Source organism: Apium graveolens, chromosome 6, assembly GCF_009905375.1.
Source record: "Apium graveolens cultivar Ventura chromosome 6, ASM990537v1, whole genome shotgun sequence".
NCBI classification, from domain to species: Eukaryota; Viridiplantae; Streptophyta; class Magnoliopsida; order Apiales; family Apiaceae; genus Apium; species Apium graveolens.
In genome coordinates, this window is record NC_133652.1 from 65,171,986 (window position 1) to 65,191,250 (window position 19,265).

Here is a 19,265-nt window from a genome sequence, read left to right on the forward strand (position 1 = left end):
TAGTAGTTGGTTTAGCTAGAAAGAATTCCGGGCTTTGTTTTTGTAGTACCTACCCAGTATATCAGCTGCTACGTTAAAAACTATTTTGCTCAGAGTTGGTCCTTGAAAAAATGTAAGATTTTATTAGTCACAACAAGTATTGAAATATGGTAAAAAAATTGCAATAGTAACAAATTTTGACCACATGGTGATATAGAAACAATGCATTGAATCTGTGCCTTTGAAGCATCAGTCGAATCAAACTTTAGCTGAACATAAAAAATGAGTAAAGTGTTGATGTTTCACCAAACAAACATAATTTTAGTATCTGCATTACTATTTAGTCAAATCAAATTTAGGTGAGATATTTTATTAATCCCCATATTTAGGTGATAGATTGTGATTGATGTTGTTTGTTTTACTATTTATTACATAATCCAAGCTTTTTAATTATTTTTTTGCAATTAAATATTTCAAATTGTTTATTCCACTTGCACACTACCTTTCTATTTTCGAATATTGACATCCGATATTACAAATATTAATAATAATGGCAACTCCCTTTTTTCCTTTTAATTGAAAACCTACAAAAGAAAAATGATGGACAAATGACACATCAGTAGGGTATTTCTTGAAGGAATAAATCCCTGATAAATTTGGGGGTGCTACAAGTTACAAAAAGCAATCAAGAGGTAATCTGTACTATGTACTACACTTTCATATAATAAAAAATAATCTGTACTACACATTGTCTAGAGTCTAGACGGTCTTAAATAGTACCCCAACGAAAATAAGAAAAGAATTAAAAAGAGGAAGGGATATTTTGGTAAATTTACAAGGTACCTCGTAATTGATGCAGCTGCCCGACTCGAATTATTTGTGCGGCAGTAACCTAATTTGACCCGACTCATAAAATTAAGGGGCTGTTTGGGTGTGATATAAATTTGGAATCAACAATCCGGTTAAAGTGGTACGAGATTGAGGTCTGATATCATAATATCATTTGTTTGGTTGAGAGCTGAAATAAACCTTTTTAATTTAAAATATTTTAAATTAATAATTTTAATTTGTTTAAATATATTATTTTTAATATATTTTTGGTTCAAAAATTTATTTTGATATTAAATAATTACATTTAAATCTTTAAATACAAAATAAAATAATAGTTATAATTTATAAAATTGATTTTCATATCAATCTCTCATATCCATCTTGGTAAAAACAATTCATATCTCGAAAATTTGAGAAATGAGTATTAATTATTTTTTATCTCAAATAAATAACAATGTGATTTCAGAATTTGGCGAACAAAACAACCAGATCAATACTGCTGCCCGTGATGAACAATAATCTATACGTACATATATAACAAAGCCCAGAAGTTTCTGAAAAAACATTTTATTATTACACAACTTAAAACCTCTCTCTCATCTCATCTCATCTCATTTTTCTCTCTCAATCAGTTCTGCATCTATTACTTACTTACCAAAACATATAAATTGATCTTCGAAAATGTGTGGTGGAGCAATAATCTCCGACTTCGTGCCGCCGAGCCGTACAGCTCGTCGGGTCAACGCAGCCGATCTGCTTTGGAATCCACGCGTCAAGAATGAAAAGACAAGCAATTACTACTCTAAGCCTTTGATTACTGATCTTGACGAGGATTTCGAGGCTGATTTTCAAGGATTTAAGGATGATGAAGTTCTCGTTAAGCCTCTCTCTTTCTCTCCCACTGGTATTTTTACCCTCTCTCTCTATCCACTTTTACCATTCATTTCTTTGATTTTAAGTGTTTTGTGTGTTATATGCTTTTTTTTTGCTTGATTGATTGATTGGTTGATTGATTGATCTAGTTAGATGTTGGATTCATCTGGATCTTTGAGTTTTATTATATACTTTTTTATAGATTATTGCTTGTAAACTTGTGATTGTAATTGACTAATTGGAATTGTTTTTAACCATGGTGTTATTTTACATAGAAGATATATGATGTTTATGCTATTAGACCTGTAAAGATGTAATTTTTATTATTTGGGGAAATAGGCCTGATTTGCCATTAATTTATTTACCCTTCTACAAGGATTATTCCCAAATTATTGGTACAATATAATTTATTCACTGTTATTTGTTAAATTATTTACATGTTTTTTTTTATATATGTATATGTATAATCTTTCTGAATGCTGAGTTTTAGTTTCTGATGGTGGGTACTGTGTATTTTATATTTATTCTTTGTTGGCCTGTTTTAAAGAAATACATGTAGATGCAGAACACGATTTCTTTTAAGTTGGGATGTCAATCATGGTTTTTGGTATGTGCTTGTTTTGGTGAACTTTTCAATTTGTGTCTGTCTAGAACTGTATGACAATTTGATGTGAATGAATTAATATGCTTTAAGATAAAGTTTTAATATACAAGTCTTCCTAGGATAACCTTGGGTGTTAATTAGTGGCATTCATATCATTTTTGGGCTTTGTCTTTGTGAATTTTGTTAATATTCACACCCTGCTGAGAAGTCATTTGATCTGTTTTACTTTCATTTTTTTATAGGCTCTGATGCTCTGAAGCCTGTGGAAACCAGTGAGGATGTTGATGGTTCCTCGAAGAGAAAGAGGAAAAATCAATATAGAGGAATTAGGCAACGCCCATGGGGCAAATGGGCTGCTGAGATACGTGATCCTCAGAAAGGTGTTAGAGTTTGGCTTGGAACATATAACACTGCTGAAGAAGCTGCCAGAGCTTATGATGCTGAGGCAAGGAGAATTCGGGGCAATAAGGCAAAAGTGAACTTTCCAGATGAGGGTGCTCCAGCTGCTGTGAAGCGGACCTCTAAGTCAAAACCCCAGGGTTCAATTCCTAAGGAAAATTCAAACTCTCGTTCGGCTCTGTACCAGAATTCCAATCTAGTCAGCCATCCAGACTGTGACTACTATAGCTCTTTAGGTTTTGTGGAAGAGAAACCCATCCCTAAGCCCAATGGTTATGTAGATGCCTACCCTTCTACAGGAACGTTTGGGCTTAAACCAGTGAACTCACCTGATAGTGCAGCCAAGCTTTTTAGTTCTGATCAAGGAAGCAACTCCTTTGATTGCTCTGACTTTGGTTGGGGAGAGCATTCATCAAAGACTCCAGAAATAACTTCTGTTCTCTCTGCTACTCTGGAAGGCGATGAAGCCCAATATGTGGAAGATGCAAAACCATCCAAGAAACTGAAGCCCAACTCTGTAGACTTGGTGTCCGGTGAAGAAGGACTTGAGAAGTCTCAAGAATTTGCTAGCTTTGAGTCTGAGATGAAGTTCTTCCAGACACCTTACATGGATGGTAGTTGGGATGATAATTCTGTTGATGCCTTCCTTGGAGGAGGAGAAGCAACTCAAGATGGCGGAGCTCCAATGAATCTTTGGGCTTTTGATGATCTTTCTTGTATGCTGGGAGGAGCGTTCTAAGTAACTTCTGTTACCCTGGTAGAAGCCTCTGTAGATAAGCTACATGTCAGTATATTACATGACCTTACTGCAAGGAAATTTAATTCTTGTCCTTATTAACTAATTTCCTTCTTTGTTGTTCATATAGGTATGGCTGGTTACCAGGAAGACGAATAATCGTGCATGATTATGTCTTAATTGTGTAGTAGAAATGGTATTGTATGTTTTGAAAGACAGTACATAAGTAACTATTGTCTATTTGAATTGAGACATGGGAATCCGGAACTGTTGTAGTACTTATGTTTGTATGAATGTTGAGACTGAAGTTTTAAATAATCCTAAATTATGATTTTGATGTTATTGTTGCCCTCCCTCCCCGTTAGCTTGTTCTTCCGGGGCAACTGGGTCTTTATGGAAAACAGACCAGTGGCTGGTTTTCCATGTATGTGCGATTATACCACATTAGAAATCAATAGCAGTGATGGCCAGATGGATGAGCTCCAAGCACACTACGGGAGGTTTTTCATTCTTTAGAGTCACATACGTGATAGATGTACTAACATAGTAACATGTGAATATGTGATAGATGTTCTGATTTCCATTAAACGACCTTATTAACAATAACCAAACGCAGATCTAGTAGGCGGTAATCCACCATGTTACTATTTGCAGTTGTTGTTTCTAAATGCAAGAGGTGGACAAACAGAATATCGCAGCAGCAAAGTTGAATTTGAAGTCTGGGCAGCGTAACAAATTACTATGACGTTAGAAAAAAAAAACAACCATGAACCAAATGAAACCACCAAGATGTGGTTCTCAGTTGAGTTTGTATGGTCTTCTATTATTAAAGTGAAATTGAAAGGTTGAGGAGTTTCATTTGAAGCGATGAGTAGAGAATTAGAACTAGGTATTGAAGATTTGGAAGGCCCAGAAAACCATTATAATGCCCCGATAAAAGAAAATTTGATCCAGTTTTAAGTTGATTCCGATAAATCATGGCTGTAACATTGCGATTCATTTTGCTTATAAGGTTATCTCCTATTAATCTGAATTTTGTTAGCAAACTTTTTTATTTTTCCTATTTGGAATTAAAAAAAAAAAATTTGCTTATTTTAGCAAATATGCCTTGCCATCCTTATCTCAACAGCACCAGTCAGAGGCCCAAACAGATCTACCTCAAAAGAATAGAAGTATTTACAGCACGACCCATAGGCCCAAATAGATCCACCTTGTCATGACTCAAACAAAGATCTGCAAGTATCCAAGTCCATCAAATTTCACGTATATCATGTACAGGATTTAAGAAAAAAGGTTGAAATTGTAGTCAGAAAGGAAGACCAAACTTGGATTCTTTACCTTTATTTGTTCATCATTTTTTGCAAAATATTCCAAGACAATATCCCCCACTAGATTTCAAATTAATTTGATTTTATGACATATTAACAAACTTATATATGTGTTGAGCTAAAGAGGAAATATATAGACATCATTGGGCTCTTCTATTTTTCGGAAATAAATATATATAACTTTTTTAAAAATGATATACATTCAGGTGTTAATATAAGATATTAAGAAAACTACAAAAAGTACTCGAATAATTCTATAAATTTAAAAAAATTTATTGCCTATTATTTTGTAAGACAACAGATAGCCCTCATAATGTTTTTCAAATTTTAATATTTCTGAAATTTTACTTACGTATTTTTATAATAAAATTAGAAAATAAATTAAGGACAACAAGATGTCACATAAACTTAAGTAGAGGAAAAATGTAAAAGAACCCGAATTAAAAAAAATCTGAATTTCCTTTAAATGACTTATGAAAAGTGTATTATAAAGATTTGGTTGGTTGAAATTATAATAGTGAATTTTATGAAATCACAAAGTCTTTGGTAAAATTTGATTTGTTACTCTAAAATGCTAAATTCATACTATTTGATTAATTACCCTAAAATGCTAAATTCATTGTAGCAAGTGACAGGGAAAACAAGAAAGTGTGTGAACTAGGGTTGAAAATCAATTGGAGATTCTATAAATAATTGTATACCCAATGTTAACTGAAATGAAATCTAATCAAATCCAAAAGATATCAAAACAATAAATTGTAAATTATAAAAAGATTGACCATGGTCAAGACTTGCAAAATATAAATATGGGGGGGGGGGGGGGTTGTAATAATTATTTCCTTGTGGACACAGTCGGCATAGTTGTGTTGTGTGTGTGTTCTCGTGTTCTCCCTTCTCACTTCACCAGCGAGACTCTCTCTCTCTCTCGTCTCTCGACTGGTTTTTTACTTGCATTAATCTCTTTGTATGTACATGCACCTAAATAGATATGTTATGTCTTTCGATTCTTTCTGTTTTTATATGCCTGTGCAATATTACAAATTTAAAATCGCACCTTTTTTGCTTATATCGGATTATTTGTTACCAAAATGGCTTTGATCTTGCTTATTTTAATTTGTGATCCGATGATCTGAGCTCATGTTTTTAATCTCATTGTGTTTATTTTATTAACTCAATTGTGCTATTAATTTTTTGAATTTCGAGTGAAAGATGATTTGTCTGCTAGCTAGTGCTGTATTTTCAATCGATCGGAGTAAATTTGGGGTTCCTGTGCGTTGTTTGACAGTATTTTTTCTTTTTCTTTTTTGCTAGCTTCGATGTTTACGGGGGCTCGGGATCACACAATGGAGTCGGAGATACAAGAAATATTAGATGTACCGGAAGCTCGGGATCACAGCATGGAGTCAGAGATACCAGAAACTATACGTGTAGAAAAGCCTAGAGAGGGACCTGTTTGTTTGCAGGAATTTGAACTTTACGCAACTCGCTCGGTAATTATCCATCATCTATAGCTTCATATATTAGTTTCTTTCCTTATAGCATGTTTGTGAGTTGCATTATTAGTTTTTCATACGTACTAGTTGCTTACAGCATGTTTATGAGTTACATTGTTAATTTTCGTTCATATTAGTTGCTTATATCATGTCCGTCAGTTACATTGTCATTCATATTAGTTGCTTTTTTTTACTGCATTGTTAGTTTTTAGTACGTATTAGTTGCTTATAGCATGTTTGTGAGTTACCTTGTTAGTTTTCCATTCATATTAGTTGCTTATAGCATGTCTGTGAGTTACATTATTAGCTGCTTATAGCATGTCGTGAGTTATATTAATTTTTTTTCTTCCTATTAGTTGTTTATAGCATGTTTGTGAGTTACATTGTTAGTTTTTCATACATAATACTTGCATTTAACATGTTTATGAGTTACACTGTTAACTTTTCATTCATATTAGTTGTTTATAGCATGTTTGCGAGTTCCTTTGTTATTTTTTTTTCCCGACGTATTAGTTGCCTTAGTTTTAGCATGTTTGTGAGTTGCATTGTTATTCATGTTAGTTGTTTGTTTCACTGGATTGTTTGTGCATGTATCATTATTAAGTTTGCGCATCAATGCATATGTTTTTTCTATCCAAATTTAGGCATTCCTTTGCATCGGTTTTCTTGAGAATGAAAGAAAGGTAGATAATTTTGCTGATTTGTAGGACAAAAACCTTTTATTTGCTGACTTGCACATTATCTTAAGATATCCATCTTATAACATGTTTGTGATTGTGAATTACATTGTCAATTTTTCATTAAATTAGTTGCTTATAGCATGCTTCTCAGTTACATATTAGTTTGTTTATAATGTTTGTGAGTTACGTTGTTAGTTGTCACTCATATTAGTTGCTTGTTTGTGCATGTATCATTATTAAGTTTGCGTGTCAACATATATGTTTTATCTATCTAGAGTTAGATATTCCTTTACATTGGTTTTCTCGAGAAATGTTGATAATTTTGCTGAGTTGTAGGGTAAAAGTCTTTAATTTGTCGACTTGCACACTATTTTAAGATATGCATCTTTGCATCATCAATGTTTGTGTGCTTCGGTGAAAACTATATTTTGGACCTTAATGGAACTTTATAGGAATTTATAGATATTCTTGTTTCGTGTTTCGGCTTTTAAAAGGTGTTTGTTTTGCAGATTCAATTGGTCGTTCCATGTTTGCATGCATAAATTTTTTGATTTTAATGTTGTACTTTCCACAAGTACATTTTTTCTCTTACCACAATCGATGCTCTTGGCTATTTATACTCGCATTAATATTCTTTGGCATTCCAGTGTCCACCATTGCTTGCTCTCCCCCCTCCTCCCTTCCTCTCTCTCACACACACACACAAAAACACACATACAAACACACGCACGTTCACATGTTGTCATTTTTACACTCATGATTAAGTCCATCATTCTCACTGCAAGGAGGGCAACTGGTCCAAAATAAGTTGTCAATGTTAGCATCCCTATTGTTTTTTGTGGTCATTTTAATGGTCATCTCTTTCGATCTCATCGAATACCTCAATATATAAGCTGCGCCTTGAAACAGTACTTTTACATGATCGGGCACGATGAAAGTGGAGCAGTCCAAAGAGTCCTGAAGATTAGCAGATCAGAGCCTTCGGGGCTAGATATTATTGAAGACTCTACAACATATTCAAAAGTTGACTGCGATGAACTGCTACAGAGGATACATCATGGGAATTTGTCCACTGGTGGGCTTGAATTTGTGACTGTTTGTTACGGCATTGTTGGTACGTCATTAACTTCCAACTAAGTGTTACCTGTTTTTATTTTAATTCTCAGATTTGTTCTTCTTTGACTCAGAGCTTACAGCCTCATCACTAATTTCAGGATTTGTCAAGTTTCTGGGACCTTATTACATGCTTCTTATTACGGAGAGGAGGGAGATTGGTGTAATTTGTGGTCATTCTATATATGCCATTACTGGGAGCAAGTTGATTTCAGTTCCCTCTTCAACTGTGCAGTCAGCTATGGCATATTCTAAGAATGAGAACAGGTCTTATGTTAATTCTGCATATAAATGTATAATTTACTGGCACTCTTTAGGGAAACAAAAGTTGTTTACATTCTGGTCCTGTATCTTAACTAGAACAGTGTCTCAATATGTTTGTTTTTTCGATTTTGGTTTTAATTTATTTAACTTCAGAATCTAGTTTGCCTCATTAAATTTTTACTGGTGTCCGACCAGAGTATGTGAAATTCAGTTTGACCAAATATTCATATTCTCCATGCCTTGCATTTTGGTGAATGATATTTGACTCCAAATTGTCAAACATATTATTGTAGATATGATTATTTTTGGGTGGTAGTCAGACTAATGTCAATATGTCCTCGATAATCATATCATTATTAGAGATTCTTGCATGTTTACATCTTGTGAATTACAGGACAAATTTCAATGGTGTTATGATGTTTTTTTTAATGTTGAACAAGGACAAGGTACTATCAGGGTTTTTGTGTGGTCTATTTATTATTCCATATACAATATATTTCATCAATAAACTTCCACTTTAGGGTTCTCTCATATCGTTGTTTATAGCAATATACTCATACATATATATATATATATATATGCATATATCTGGTCAGAACATGTTTTTAATAAATCACTTTTTCTTTGTTTTGTTTCTGTTGATGACATAGATATAAGAAGCTGTTTTGCGCTGTGGATCTCAGCAAGGGCTTCTTTTTTAGCTACTCCTACCATGTCATGAATAGTATCCAAAGAAACATGAGTGACCATACGGCAGGACAAACTCTTTACGAAACAATGTACGTGTGGAACGAATCAATGACCCGTGGAATCCGAAATCAGCTTCAGAATACTCTCTGGACAGTTGCACTGGTGTACGGGTTCTTTAAACAGGTAACTGCCTAATGTACCCTTATGCTATCATCCTTGTGTCCTTCTGTTCTACAAAAAATTCAATCTTCAACTAATCGTTAATGCAAGCCGATGTGGTACCACAATGATCCAATAGTCACCTATCCCATAAAAAACAAGTTTGCTTTTATGATCATATTTGTTTCAACAGTAAGAAACGTAAGTGTTGTTGAAGCTTTTTCTCGTCAGTATTCTTTAAGTGCGAAGTAGGATTCCACACTTCCGCATTTCTGTAAATCATATGCCGCTTTGTACAAAATTCATAAGAGAGCTATTTGCACAAAATTCTTCGTGTTTTCCGTAATTCTATTAGGAGTTTGGGCAAAAACATGAAAAGATGGTGGTTTGATATATGATAGATCTGACTAAAGAGAAACAACCGATGGAGATGGAATGTGGTAATTATTAGGGTTAAGATAGATTTTCAGGATAATTTGTAAGTCCACAGCTGGATTTATAAGTTGATCTGAGATTTGTATCTAACAGTAAATTGGTAATTATAAATAACATTTTCAATGTATTTATATAATATAAACGCATGTACATATATCAGATTGCATCAGATAATACTCAGATTAATGGCTAGATGGGGAATCTAAACTCTCCTATACCATGGACTAAGATATTAAACGTTAAGACACTAAATTATAGCGTTTTTGCTATCATCACTGAAAAATGGTTTTTTTTTTATGGAAAAAAATCTGAATCATGCTCTCTTTTTGTCGGATACACCAGTAGTCAATTAAATAATTGCTGTTAATGTCATTATGCCCCATTGGAATGTGTTGCTGTGTTGCCTTCAATTTTTTTCCCGATTGCCCTGTTCTTTTTCAGTCGCACGTGTGCGCGTGGGCCGGGGTTGTTGTGGTTTTGATTCCTATAAATGCATATTATGCGATAATTGCAAAGAGAAATTTATTCATGGCTATTATACATAGTGGCTTCGTAGTTAGTACCAGTACTACCCATATTTTTAGTTCCCCAAGTTAACATTGTTTAGTCTTATGTCACCTCATTATTCCACAATTGAATATGATCTTGTTTCTAATTTTCGATTCATCAGAAGTTTAAAGAAATTTACTAGAACTTTAATACATATAAGTCCTAATATATACATGTATTTTCTTTGGTGGTTATTTAAATTAAGGGGCAGTCTCCCCCTTCCCATAGAATCACCCTGCACCTCGTGCATGATTAAACTTTTTCCTGACCAAATTGCCTGTTCCATGCTCGTCTCTCCTGTTGCATCTTTAGCATTATTTTTTAGTATTATGTCTCAACATTTTTTGTATCAGGTAAAGCTTCAAATATCAGGAAAGGATATCTACTTGACCCTGATTGCAAGACGATCCCGGCACTACGCAGGAACCAGGTTTGTGAACTTTTTGGCACTAACAGATAAAAAGTAGGATGGTAACAATTGTATTCTAATTAGAAAGATGTTTCATGTATGTGCACTTGCTCCTCCCTGTATGTGAATATTAGTTATTTCTCATTCTCACGGCCCACTTTTGTGCACATTCTTCTAATGTTAAACTAAATTAAAAGTTTTACTACTTCGTATGAGGAAGATAGTGCTAGAAGTTGTATACAAAAGCATAAGATCATGTGCATTATTTTTTGTAATTGGAATGATTCTCCACTATTTTGAAAAAGAACATACATAATTCCTCTTTTCCTATTCCAGATTTCTGAAACGAGGGGTGAATGAAGAGGGCCATGTTGCCAATGATGTTGAAACTGAACAGATTGTAATTAAAGATGTCCCTGATGGATGTGCTTGTATAAGTTCTGTCGTGCAGCACAGGGGTTCTATACCTCTTTTCTGGTCCCAGCATACTTCACGATTTAATATGAAACCTGACATCATATGTACGTTAAGTAGGCAGTATAGCTCTTTTGATGTTAGTTATGTCAACATATGCTTTTCTGATTATCTCTATTTTTTTCAGTGTCCAAGAAGGATGCAGAATACCAAGCCACAAAACTTCATTTTGAAAACCTCGCAAAGCGATACGGGCTTCCAATCATAATCCTAAATTTGATCAAGGTGTTTTTCATATTGAATAAGTGATCTTTATATTTATCTTGTGGGTATAATCTACACTTTCATGTATCTAAACAGTCTATTGATAATTGTCTTTCCTTTTCATATGCTTGTTACGATGGTTTGGGATGAGCAGACTCGAGAAAGGAGGCCTCGGGAATCTATCCTTTGCAAAGAGTTTAAAAATGCCATTAATTCAATTAATAGCGAAATATCTGAAGAAAACCGCCTAAAGTTCCTTCATTGGGACATAAGCAAGTATTGCAAGAGGTACGCCGGAAATTTTGTTGATCCCCACCCCCAAATAAATAATAAGTTCTAGCTTGTAATGCACGTTTTGATTGTTTTTGGTCTACAAATAATGTAAATTTCCCTCGATTTTTTTTTTGCAGTAAAACAACAAACGTACTATCAATACTAGCTAAAATGACTGCATGTGCATTAAACTTAACTGGCATCTTCTTTTGCCAAGTCCAGCCATCTTCAAGGAGAAAAGAAAGTTTTGACTGTTTGCCTTCTGAGTAAGTATATAAAAGGCATAAGTTTTCGCTGAACCTCATTATACTTATTCATTATCTTTAAAATAAAACCGTATCCATATCTGCAACATGCCTCATATTTTGCCAAGTCCTTTCCTGTAAAGTGGGTTGGGACACTACTAGGCTAACAATCTGACTGACATCTTGTGGAATTTAAATCCTTCAAAGTAAACTTATGATCGTTGTTGTGATATCTATTAGCCACTAGTAGCAGCTCCATGTTGGAAATTTTTCAGTTCAGCCTTGTATTCAGGTTTTAGCTGTACAATAGGATTTCGCACATATTTATGCAGTCTATTACTTGTTCTCTTGTGGAGTGCCACTTCTGCGCTTGTCCTTTGTGTGAATATATAAATTTCCCTCATCATCAAATAGAATTTGATATCAGTTTTATGTAAGCAATATAATGCTTTTGGAACTTTATTCAATTATCAATTTAGTACGTCTTAAGTTTTTTGAGTAACATCTTACTCATTCTCTATCATACGATGCAGGAATAGTGAAAGAAAAAATTGCACTACGAAGGAATGCTGCAACTTAGATGCAGTTTGCAGAGGCGCTGATGATGTAGCTGAGAGTAATATTCTCAAACTATCATTTCAGAATGGAATTCTAAGAACCAATTGTATTGATTGTTTGGACCGCACGAATGTTGCGCAATTTGCCTATGGCTTGGTTGCTTTTGGGCGTCAGCTCCAGACTCTAGGACTTCAACATCTGCCCAGCATAGATCTTGATACCTCTCCAACAAATGATTTGCTGAGATTGTATGAAATGATGGGTGACGCGGTTGCATTCCAATATGGTGGATCTGCAGCCCACAACAAGGTAATTAATTTGAGTTGAAGTGTTTCACATTAATAAGTTTTCGCTAATTTCTGATGTAAATGTCGTGAGGAAAAGGTTAAAGATCTATGGTTTGCATAGATTCCAAAAATGTTATGAACAGTTTTGGAAATATTAAGGTATTGTCAGCAAAAGTACAATCAAAGATAGGAAATTGGATTGGGAGGTCAATACACCCAAATGCCAGGCTATTTGATCACCCAATGTTTTTTAGAGTCTGACTTGGGGCTTTTAGTGTTTTTTTACCATCCAACTGTTTAGACGAAAGCTTAGTACTTCTGCAAATGTTGTGTCGGTTATTTTTGGTGATGAAAAGTCTGGCACTAGCCTTCTAGGGAGAAGTAAATGTTAGATAACAGGGAAATAATGATGAATCCATTATTTTTGCTGCAATAGCATTCATGATCATGTTTCTGACCTAAGAAGCTTGTTGTAGTGTGTGACTGGATTTACAAGAATAATAGATTACACAACCAAACGGAAAATAGATTAGTTACATTGTGATATAGCCAACTATGACAATTGGCTGAGACCACTAATATGTTCTAGATTTCCTTCTGTTTTGCAATAGTATCATATATGAAAATTTTCAAGTGTCAATATAAAGTGTTTGTTTTGACTTCTGCATGTTTTGTGTAGAAGATTAACAATGCTAATATTCATCCTACATGCAATTATCGCTAACTATCCTCTTTATGCGGAATGTGGGACTAGATATTCTGTCAAAGAAGAGGCCAATGTAAGGCAGCGACTCGATCGCAGGAAATATTTAGATCTCTGCAACGTTATTATAGCAATGCCTACCTGGATGCTGAAAAGCAAGATGCAATAAATGTGTAAGTCAAACCGGTTACCTGTCTGATTTAATATCACATGGAATTTTCATGAGATCCATCCTTTTGCAGGGAATTGCGGTTTCTAAATTTGTAGTATTGTTGATTCATTGTGTTGGATTATTTTTGACTTCTTAGTTGCCATGATCAGGTTTTTAGGCCACTTTCAGTTGCATCAGGAGAAACCAGAACTCTGGGTGATGGATTCAGACCAAAACAACGTTGAAAACCGGAGTTCTAAATTCTCAGAGGAAAATTCAAGGTATGGTGTTCATCTCTTTTTATGTTATGTTTACCTTGTGTAAGATTAATTTAAACTAGAAGAGTAAACCCACTACTTGACTACCGTTTATGAGGTAGCTGACTACAGACCAATGCATGTTTAGTACGTAATTATTAGCTTTGTATTACAAATGATGATTAGTCTCCCAAATTTTAGTAAATGTTGAGCCCTATAGGTAGGTTTTTGTTATCTAAACAAACCACTTATATATTTTTACATCTGTAAACATTTTATACACGCACATCATTAAGGAGGATGACAGGAATGTCTTCTAGCAATTAGTGTCTATATTATAAAGGAGAACTTTTGCAGAATCCAATATTTCTTTTTTCTAGAGCTGATCACAGTGTTGGAATTAAAATTTCAACTTTAGTACCTACTTGAAAATCATCTTTGGAAAACACCCTCAAAGCGTTGTTTGACTATATACTTTGCCATGTGAAGTGCTCAGAAAATAAATACATTTGTTCAACGATTTTCCTTTATGTCCAAATCTCATATCTTCTGTTTGGGCGACTGACAATCTCAGGATGGCTAGTTCTGTAATATACAGGTCAGCGATTAAAAGGTCATTGTCGGATGGAATCTGTCTCAGTGAAAGTAAGTCTCCTGTTGAAAATGCAAGTGTTAGCAAGCATGATAAAATAATCCCCGTATTTCCCGACAAGATGCAAGATAATATCAAAGTTCATTCCGAGTCTGCACCAGAAATCTTAACTTGTAAACGTCAGGCATCTTACTGCAGGTCAGCATACTTCATACAGGAAGATTATTGTATTCATTTGTAAAATACACCCTGATTCTTTTTTGACCAGCTAACTTGTAACATTGGGTTGTACATGAAGGTTAAGTACATACCTGCTTTTCTTCGATTCATTATTTTGTCACCTTTAGGCCACAGTTTCCCTTTTAGGCAACCATTTCTTAGTCATGATGTTTTATAACTATATTCTAGTTCATATTTTATAAGTACGATTATGTTATACACTGGCACTTTCTGTTGCAGACAGCTTTTCCCCAATATTCACCCCGAGGAAGAATTATTCTGTTGCTCCAACTTTCTCGACATAGAATGGCACTCCTCATCTGGAAATTCATGGGAAGAAGAATTGTATGACAGATAACTCATTTTCTGATTACCGTGTCTATATACTTTATCATGAAATTCATTGATTAATATTAGTTTGACAGCATCACTTGTTTTAGCAGTTCTACCTTCAGTGTTCATGCCTTAAAGAATGAAAGTTTTTTGGACATCTTTAAACTATCAGCATCCTGAAACTGCGTAGAAAAATCATTTAAATTACATTTACTGTCCATCTTAAACATTTAAGCAGGTTCTTATTATTTTGTGTTAGTTTTTATCAGGCTCAACTAATTCATTTTCTTAAGGATGAATCAATGCAAGAATACTTCTATAATAAATTTAAGCTTGGTGACTACTATTAGGCTCAAAACATTCATCATACGAGTATTCTTGCATTGTTTATGAATGATTAGACCTTAATAAAGAGTACTTCTGATGGTTATGAATTGATCCATTTTATAGTGAATTAAGTATTCTTGCATATTGAAAATTACACACCGGAAATCCTCTAAACTTATTTTTTATGTGCAGATCTACACTTGCAAAATCTCCAGATTTTAAGCTAAAATCTGATAGTGTGATAGATGAGCTAAAGGTTGTTGCAAACACATGCCAATGTGGATGTAGCATGCAGGTGAGTTAGTTGTACCTCCAGCCTCATAGTTATGTAACAATTTAAGTCAACAAGCTTACGTCCTGGTAAGGGTAGAATGTATAAGCAAAATTAGAATGTAGAAATGGATCATATATAATGTGTGATCCAAGACTTCATTTTGCATAGAGATGATGTATATCTCCTTCATCCCTATAAGAGAAAACTGATCAATTTTAGATGGGCTTTACGGGTATGGTTTCCCATTGAGACTTCAGTTTGCAATGCACATCATGTTTTATTTTACAAAAATAACTTGTTGAGCACTATCAGGCTCAACATATTCATTTTCGTAATCATTGCTCATGGAATTTATCTATATGCTAATTAGAGAGAACTCGTTTATGGTAGCTTCACATTGTTAAATGCCCTTGCCGAGGCCCCTTATCTCGTTCTCTTGCAAAAATAAATAAATTCTTTTACTCTTTTAGGGAAACGGGATGAATGAAGACCTCAACAATGATGCTACGCACAGTTTAAGCATTCCGACTGACTTCCCAAGTTCCTTTGCCAGATTGATGCAGAGATGTTGTTCCCTTTGATTGAAGGCAATATAATCTGTGCAAGCTTATAGCAGTAATGTCAAGAACCAAATATTGGAACTGTTCTTTCCAGTAGTATGGAGGCTGTCTTCTTTGGCAGCTTTTGTTGTTGCCAGAACTATCTGGTATGGTTCAGCAACTACCCTGATCGAATTATTTGGGCCTGCTCGTTATCAGTGGGATCAGGGGTTCTTCCAGCAAGAAATATCGAAGAGTTAGTGCTGGGCTAGCCAAAAATCAAAGTTTATCAGAAGGTTGGTCTAAAATTCCTGAAATTTTTAGCTTTTTATGATTACATCGGAAAGATACAGAAATAGCTGAGAATTGAAGAGTGAAGATACAAAAACAGATTAGGGCCAAAGTTTCATATACTATACAGATATAGGACCTGTATATACAATTAGATTGTTTATCTCCCGAGCTTTAGTTGCCGTAGCTATAGCTGAAGCCTTCAGATCATTTGATTTTGTACATATTTTCAAATATTAGTCAGTGCTGTTGGGAATTGATTGTCCCATGGTCACACATGAAATAGTAAGGCTAAACTTAGATGTAGAATTTTTACAACTTGAATTAATTACATGTTCCCTTTCACTTGCTATAAATATAACTTGAATCAGTGAATGAAAAATGCATCGAGCATTCTTTCTTTGGTACTTATGCTTCTCATATTGCTCTCTCTCCGATTAAAAAATAATAGTTTTTTAGCAGTTCTTTTATTATTATAATCAGTATTTTATAACATGTTATCAGCACGAAGCCCTGCCGAAACTGAGAAAGTATAATTTTAATTTAAATATACATATATATGAGTACATGTGGTTACACCCTCTACATATAATTTATATATATATATATGAACGAAGTAGACGTGATTACACCTTCTACTAATAATTTAAATATATATGGCCGGAGCACCGCCTATTATTTTACGGTACCATTTAATTTTGGATAATACCGAAGTAAAGTGGGAATCTTAAATTATAAATTGCATACTTGTGGGATAATAACTTTTTACCCCTAACTAACTTATGCAGGATTGTCCACTTTAATTTATTATTGGTCGGAGATAACATGCATACGCGACGTCCGTATGGCGGGTGAAAATCCATTTGTCATTTTATATATAGATTTGTTTATAATATCAATGATAATAATGATATATACATTGATTATTGCGTATTTGTTAACGCACCCGATTAACTAGGATTTTATGTAATATTTACATTGATGAATTAAAATTTGATATTTTTTCGTGTTAATTCAGATTTAGTATGACAAATATTACAAACTTGTCGTTCGTTACCTTGGACATTTCTGGCGATAATAATTTATCATGGGTACAAGATGTAAAGTTGCACTTGGGTTCAAAGAAATTAAACGATACAATAAAGGCATAAAATAAATCCACGGCTGAAGAAAACTTTACCTCTATAATTTTTCTCCGACACCACATGCATGAAGATTTAAAATCTGAGTACTTAGAAGTCGAGGATCCTTTTATTTTATGGAAAAATCTAAAGGATAGGTTCGATCACCAGAAACTAGTTTATCTACCTGTAGCTGAAAATGATTGGGCTAATTTAAGACTTCAGGATTTTAAGAGTGTCCGAGCATATAACTCTGCTTTGTTCAAAATAAGTTCTAGGCTTATTATGTGTGGTGAGAAATTAAGTAAAAAAGAAAAATCGATAAAATACTATGAACTTTTCACCCCAACAACATCAACTTAGCAGAAATGTATAGGGAGCGCAAATTTACTAAGTTCGGGGATCTTCTATCAACTCTCCTCGTTGCTGAACAAAATCATGAATTGGTGATTAAGAATCATCAATCCCGTCCAACAGGATCTGCCCCATTACCTGAAGTAAATAACATGTCATTCCAGCAGAATGTACGTGGAAAAGGGTATAGAGGTGGACGGGATCAAGGTCGGTACCGTGGACGAGGTCGGAGCCACGGGCATTTTCGTCCATATAACAACTCTGGTCACCGGAAGTGGCAATCTGAATCACAGAGTAAAAGAAAGGCACCACGAGGAGGAAAAACTGAAAATGTTTGCTATAGGTGCGGCATGGATGGGCACTGGACACGTAATTGCCATACCCCAGATCATCTTGTTAAGTTATACCAATCTTCTCAAAAATCAAAAGAGAAAATGGTAGAAACAAATTTCGCCAACAATAGCATAGATGATTTCCCTAGAATCACAACTGGAGGAATAAGCATTAATGGTCCGGATGAACCTAACGAAACTTCCATATGGGAGGCTGAAGATTAGTTTCATATAAATATTATAGTAGTGAGTATTGTGTGCTTTATTTTGTTTGAACTATGTAGTGTGTTATGTTCTTATCAAATAAATTATGTTTCTTAATTATATACAGAATGAATTCCGAAGATATATGCATTGCTGATTGTGATACAACTTATACGATTCTACAGAACCGAAAATATTTTACCCAAATAACCAAAACTGAAGCTCAAGTCGGAACGATTTCCGTCTTATCTAATATAATCGAGGGTTTTGGAAAAGCTAGTTTCGTCCTACCTAATGGTACCCACATACACATTCCAAATGCATTATATTCTAGTAAGTCTACTAGAAATCTTCTTAGTTTTAAAGATATCCACTCAATAATTTTCACACCTAAACTACCCCTGAGGCTAATAGAGAATATCTTCTTATTACTTCTGCTAATCTTAGCAACAAGAAAATCTTAGAAAAGTTTCACTCACTTTTTTCAGGATTATATATGATGAAAATTAGAACTATTGAGTCACATAATGTCATTGCTTCCAAACTCATAGATCCAAAATCTTTTACACTTTGGCATGAAAGATTAGGTCATCCTGGCGTCTCTATGATGCGTCGTATTATAGAGAATTCTACTGGTCATCCTCTTAAATATTTTAAAGTTCTTTCCAACAATGACCTTCCATGTTCAGCATGTTCTTTAGGAAAATTGATTACTCGACCATCCCCTACTAAAGTTCAGCTTGAAAGCCCAATTTTCTAGAAAGGATCCAATGGGACATATATGGACCTATACACCCATCATTTGGCCCATTTAGGTACTTCATGGTATTAATCGATGCCTCAACTAGATGGTCTCATGTTTGTCTTCTCTCAACTCGTAATGATGCTTTTGCAAAACTACTTGCCCAAATAATTAAATTACGAGCTCAATTCCCAGATCATTGCAGTAAGTTAATTCGTTTAGATAATGCCGGCTAATTCACAT

General features: G+C 34.4%; 3 protein-coding genes across 4 annotated transcripts; all 3 read left to right on the forward strand.

The window, feature by feature from the left end:
• Positions 1-1,318: 1,318 nt before the first annotated feature.
• On the forward strand, positions 1,319-3,764 carry LOC141663728 (ethylene-responsive transcription factor RAP2-12-like). Of its 2 annotated transcripts, none has more exons than XM_074469525.1 (3): positions 1,319-1,714; positions 2,530-3,443; positions 3,553-3,764. In XM_074469525.1, exons 1-2 carry the CDS (start codon positions 1,492-1,494, stop codon positions 3,423-3,425), a joined length of 1,119 nt encoding a protein of 372 aa, XP_074325626.1. In that variant the 5' UTR covers positions 1,319-1,491; the 3' UTR covers positions 3,426-3,443; positions 3,553-3,764. The 2 variants fall into 2 exon arrangements, with proteins under 2 accessions (XP_074325626.1, XP_074325625.1); XM_074469524.1 differs by having other exon boundaries at positions 1,322-1,714; positions 2,530-3,470.
• A 2,199-nt stretch (positions 3,765-5,963) lies between these two features.
• LOC141667572 (phosphoinositide phosphatase SAC2-like) lies at positions 5,964-16,547 on the forward strand. Its single transcript, XM_074474120.1, has 16 exons — positions 5,964-6,240; positions 7,833-8,037; positions 8,138-8,303; positions 8,951-9,173; positions 10,487-10,563; positions 10,879-11,063; positions 11,144-11,241; positions 11,375-11,508; positions 11,631-11,759; positions 12,272-12,605; positions 13,338-13,459; positions 13,608-13,718; positions 14,293-14,484; positions 14,746-14,850; positions 15,358-15,460; positions 15,910-16,547. Exons 1-16 carry the CDS (start codon positions 6,067-6,069, stop codon positions 16,018-16,020), a joined length of 2,469 nt encoding a protein of 822 aa, XP_074330221.1. The 5' UTR covers positions 5,964-6,066; the 3' UTR covers positions 16,021-16,547.
• A 1,211-nt stretch (positions 16,548-17,758) lies between these two features.
• Positions 17,759-18,301, forward strand: LOC141665193 (uncharacterized). Its single transcript, XM_074471174.1, has one exon. The coding sequence runs from the start codon at positions 17,759-17,761 to the stop codon at positions 18,299-18,301; it is 543 nt and encodes a 180-aa protein (XP_074327275.1).
• The last annotated feature ends 964 nt before the right edge of the window (positions 18,302-19,265 follow it).

What these genes read in the sequence shown, in the direction of transcription:
- LOC141663728 (XM_074469525.1), top strand. Translation starts at nt 1,492, where the DNA reads ATGTGTGGTGGAGCAATAATCTCCGACTTCGTGCCGCCGAGCCGTACA. An exon ending in TCTCTCTTTCTCTCCCACTG is followed by an intron (nt 1,715 to 2,529) that starts GTATTTTTACCC and finishes ATTTTTTTATAG; the next exon opens with GCTCTGATGCTCTGAAGCCT.
- LOC141667572 (XM_074474120.1), top strand. Translation starts at nt 6,067, where the DNA reads ATGTTTACGGGGGCTCGGGATCACACAATGGAGTCGGAGATACAAGAA. An exon ending in ATAAGCAAGTATTGCAAGAG is followed by an intron (nt 11,509 to 11,630) that starts GTACGCCGGAAA and finishes TTTTTTTTGCAG; the next exon opens with TAAAACAACAAACGTACTAT. An exon ending in CGTCAGGCATCTTACTGCAG is followed by an intron (nt 14,485 to 14,745) that starts GTCAGCATACTT and finishes TTTCTGTTGCAG; the next exon opens with ACAGCTTTTCCCCAATATTC.
- LOC141665193 (XM_074471174.1), top strand. Translation starts at nt 17,759, where the DNA reads ATGTATAGGGAGCGCAAATTTACTAAGTTCGGGGATCTTCTATCAACT.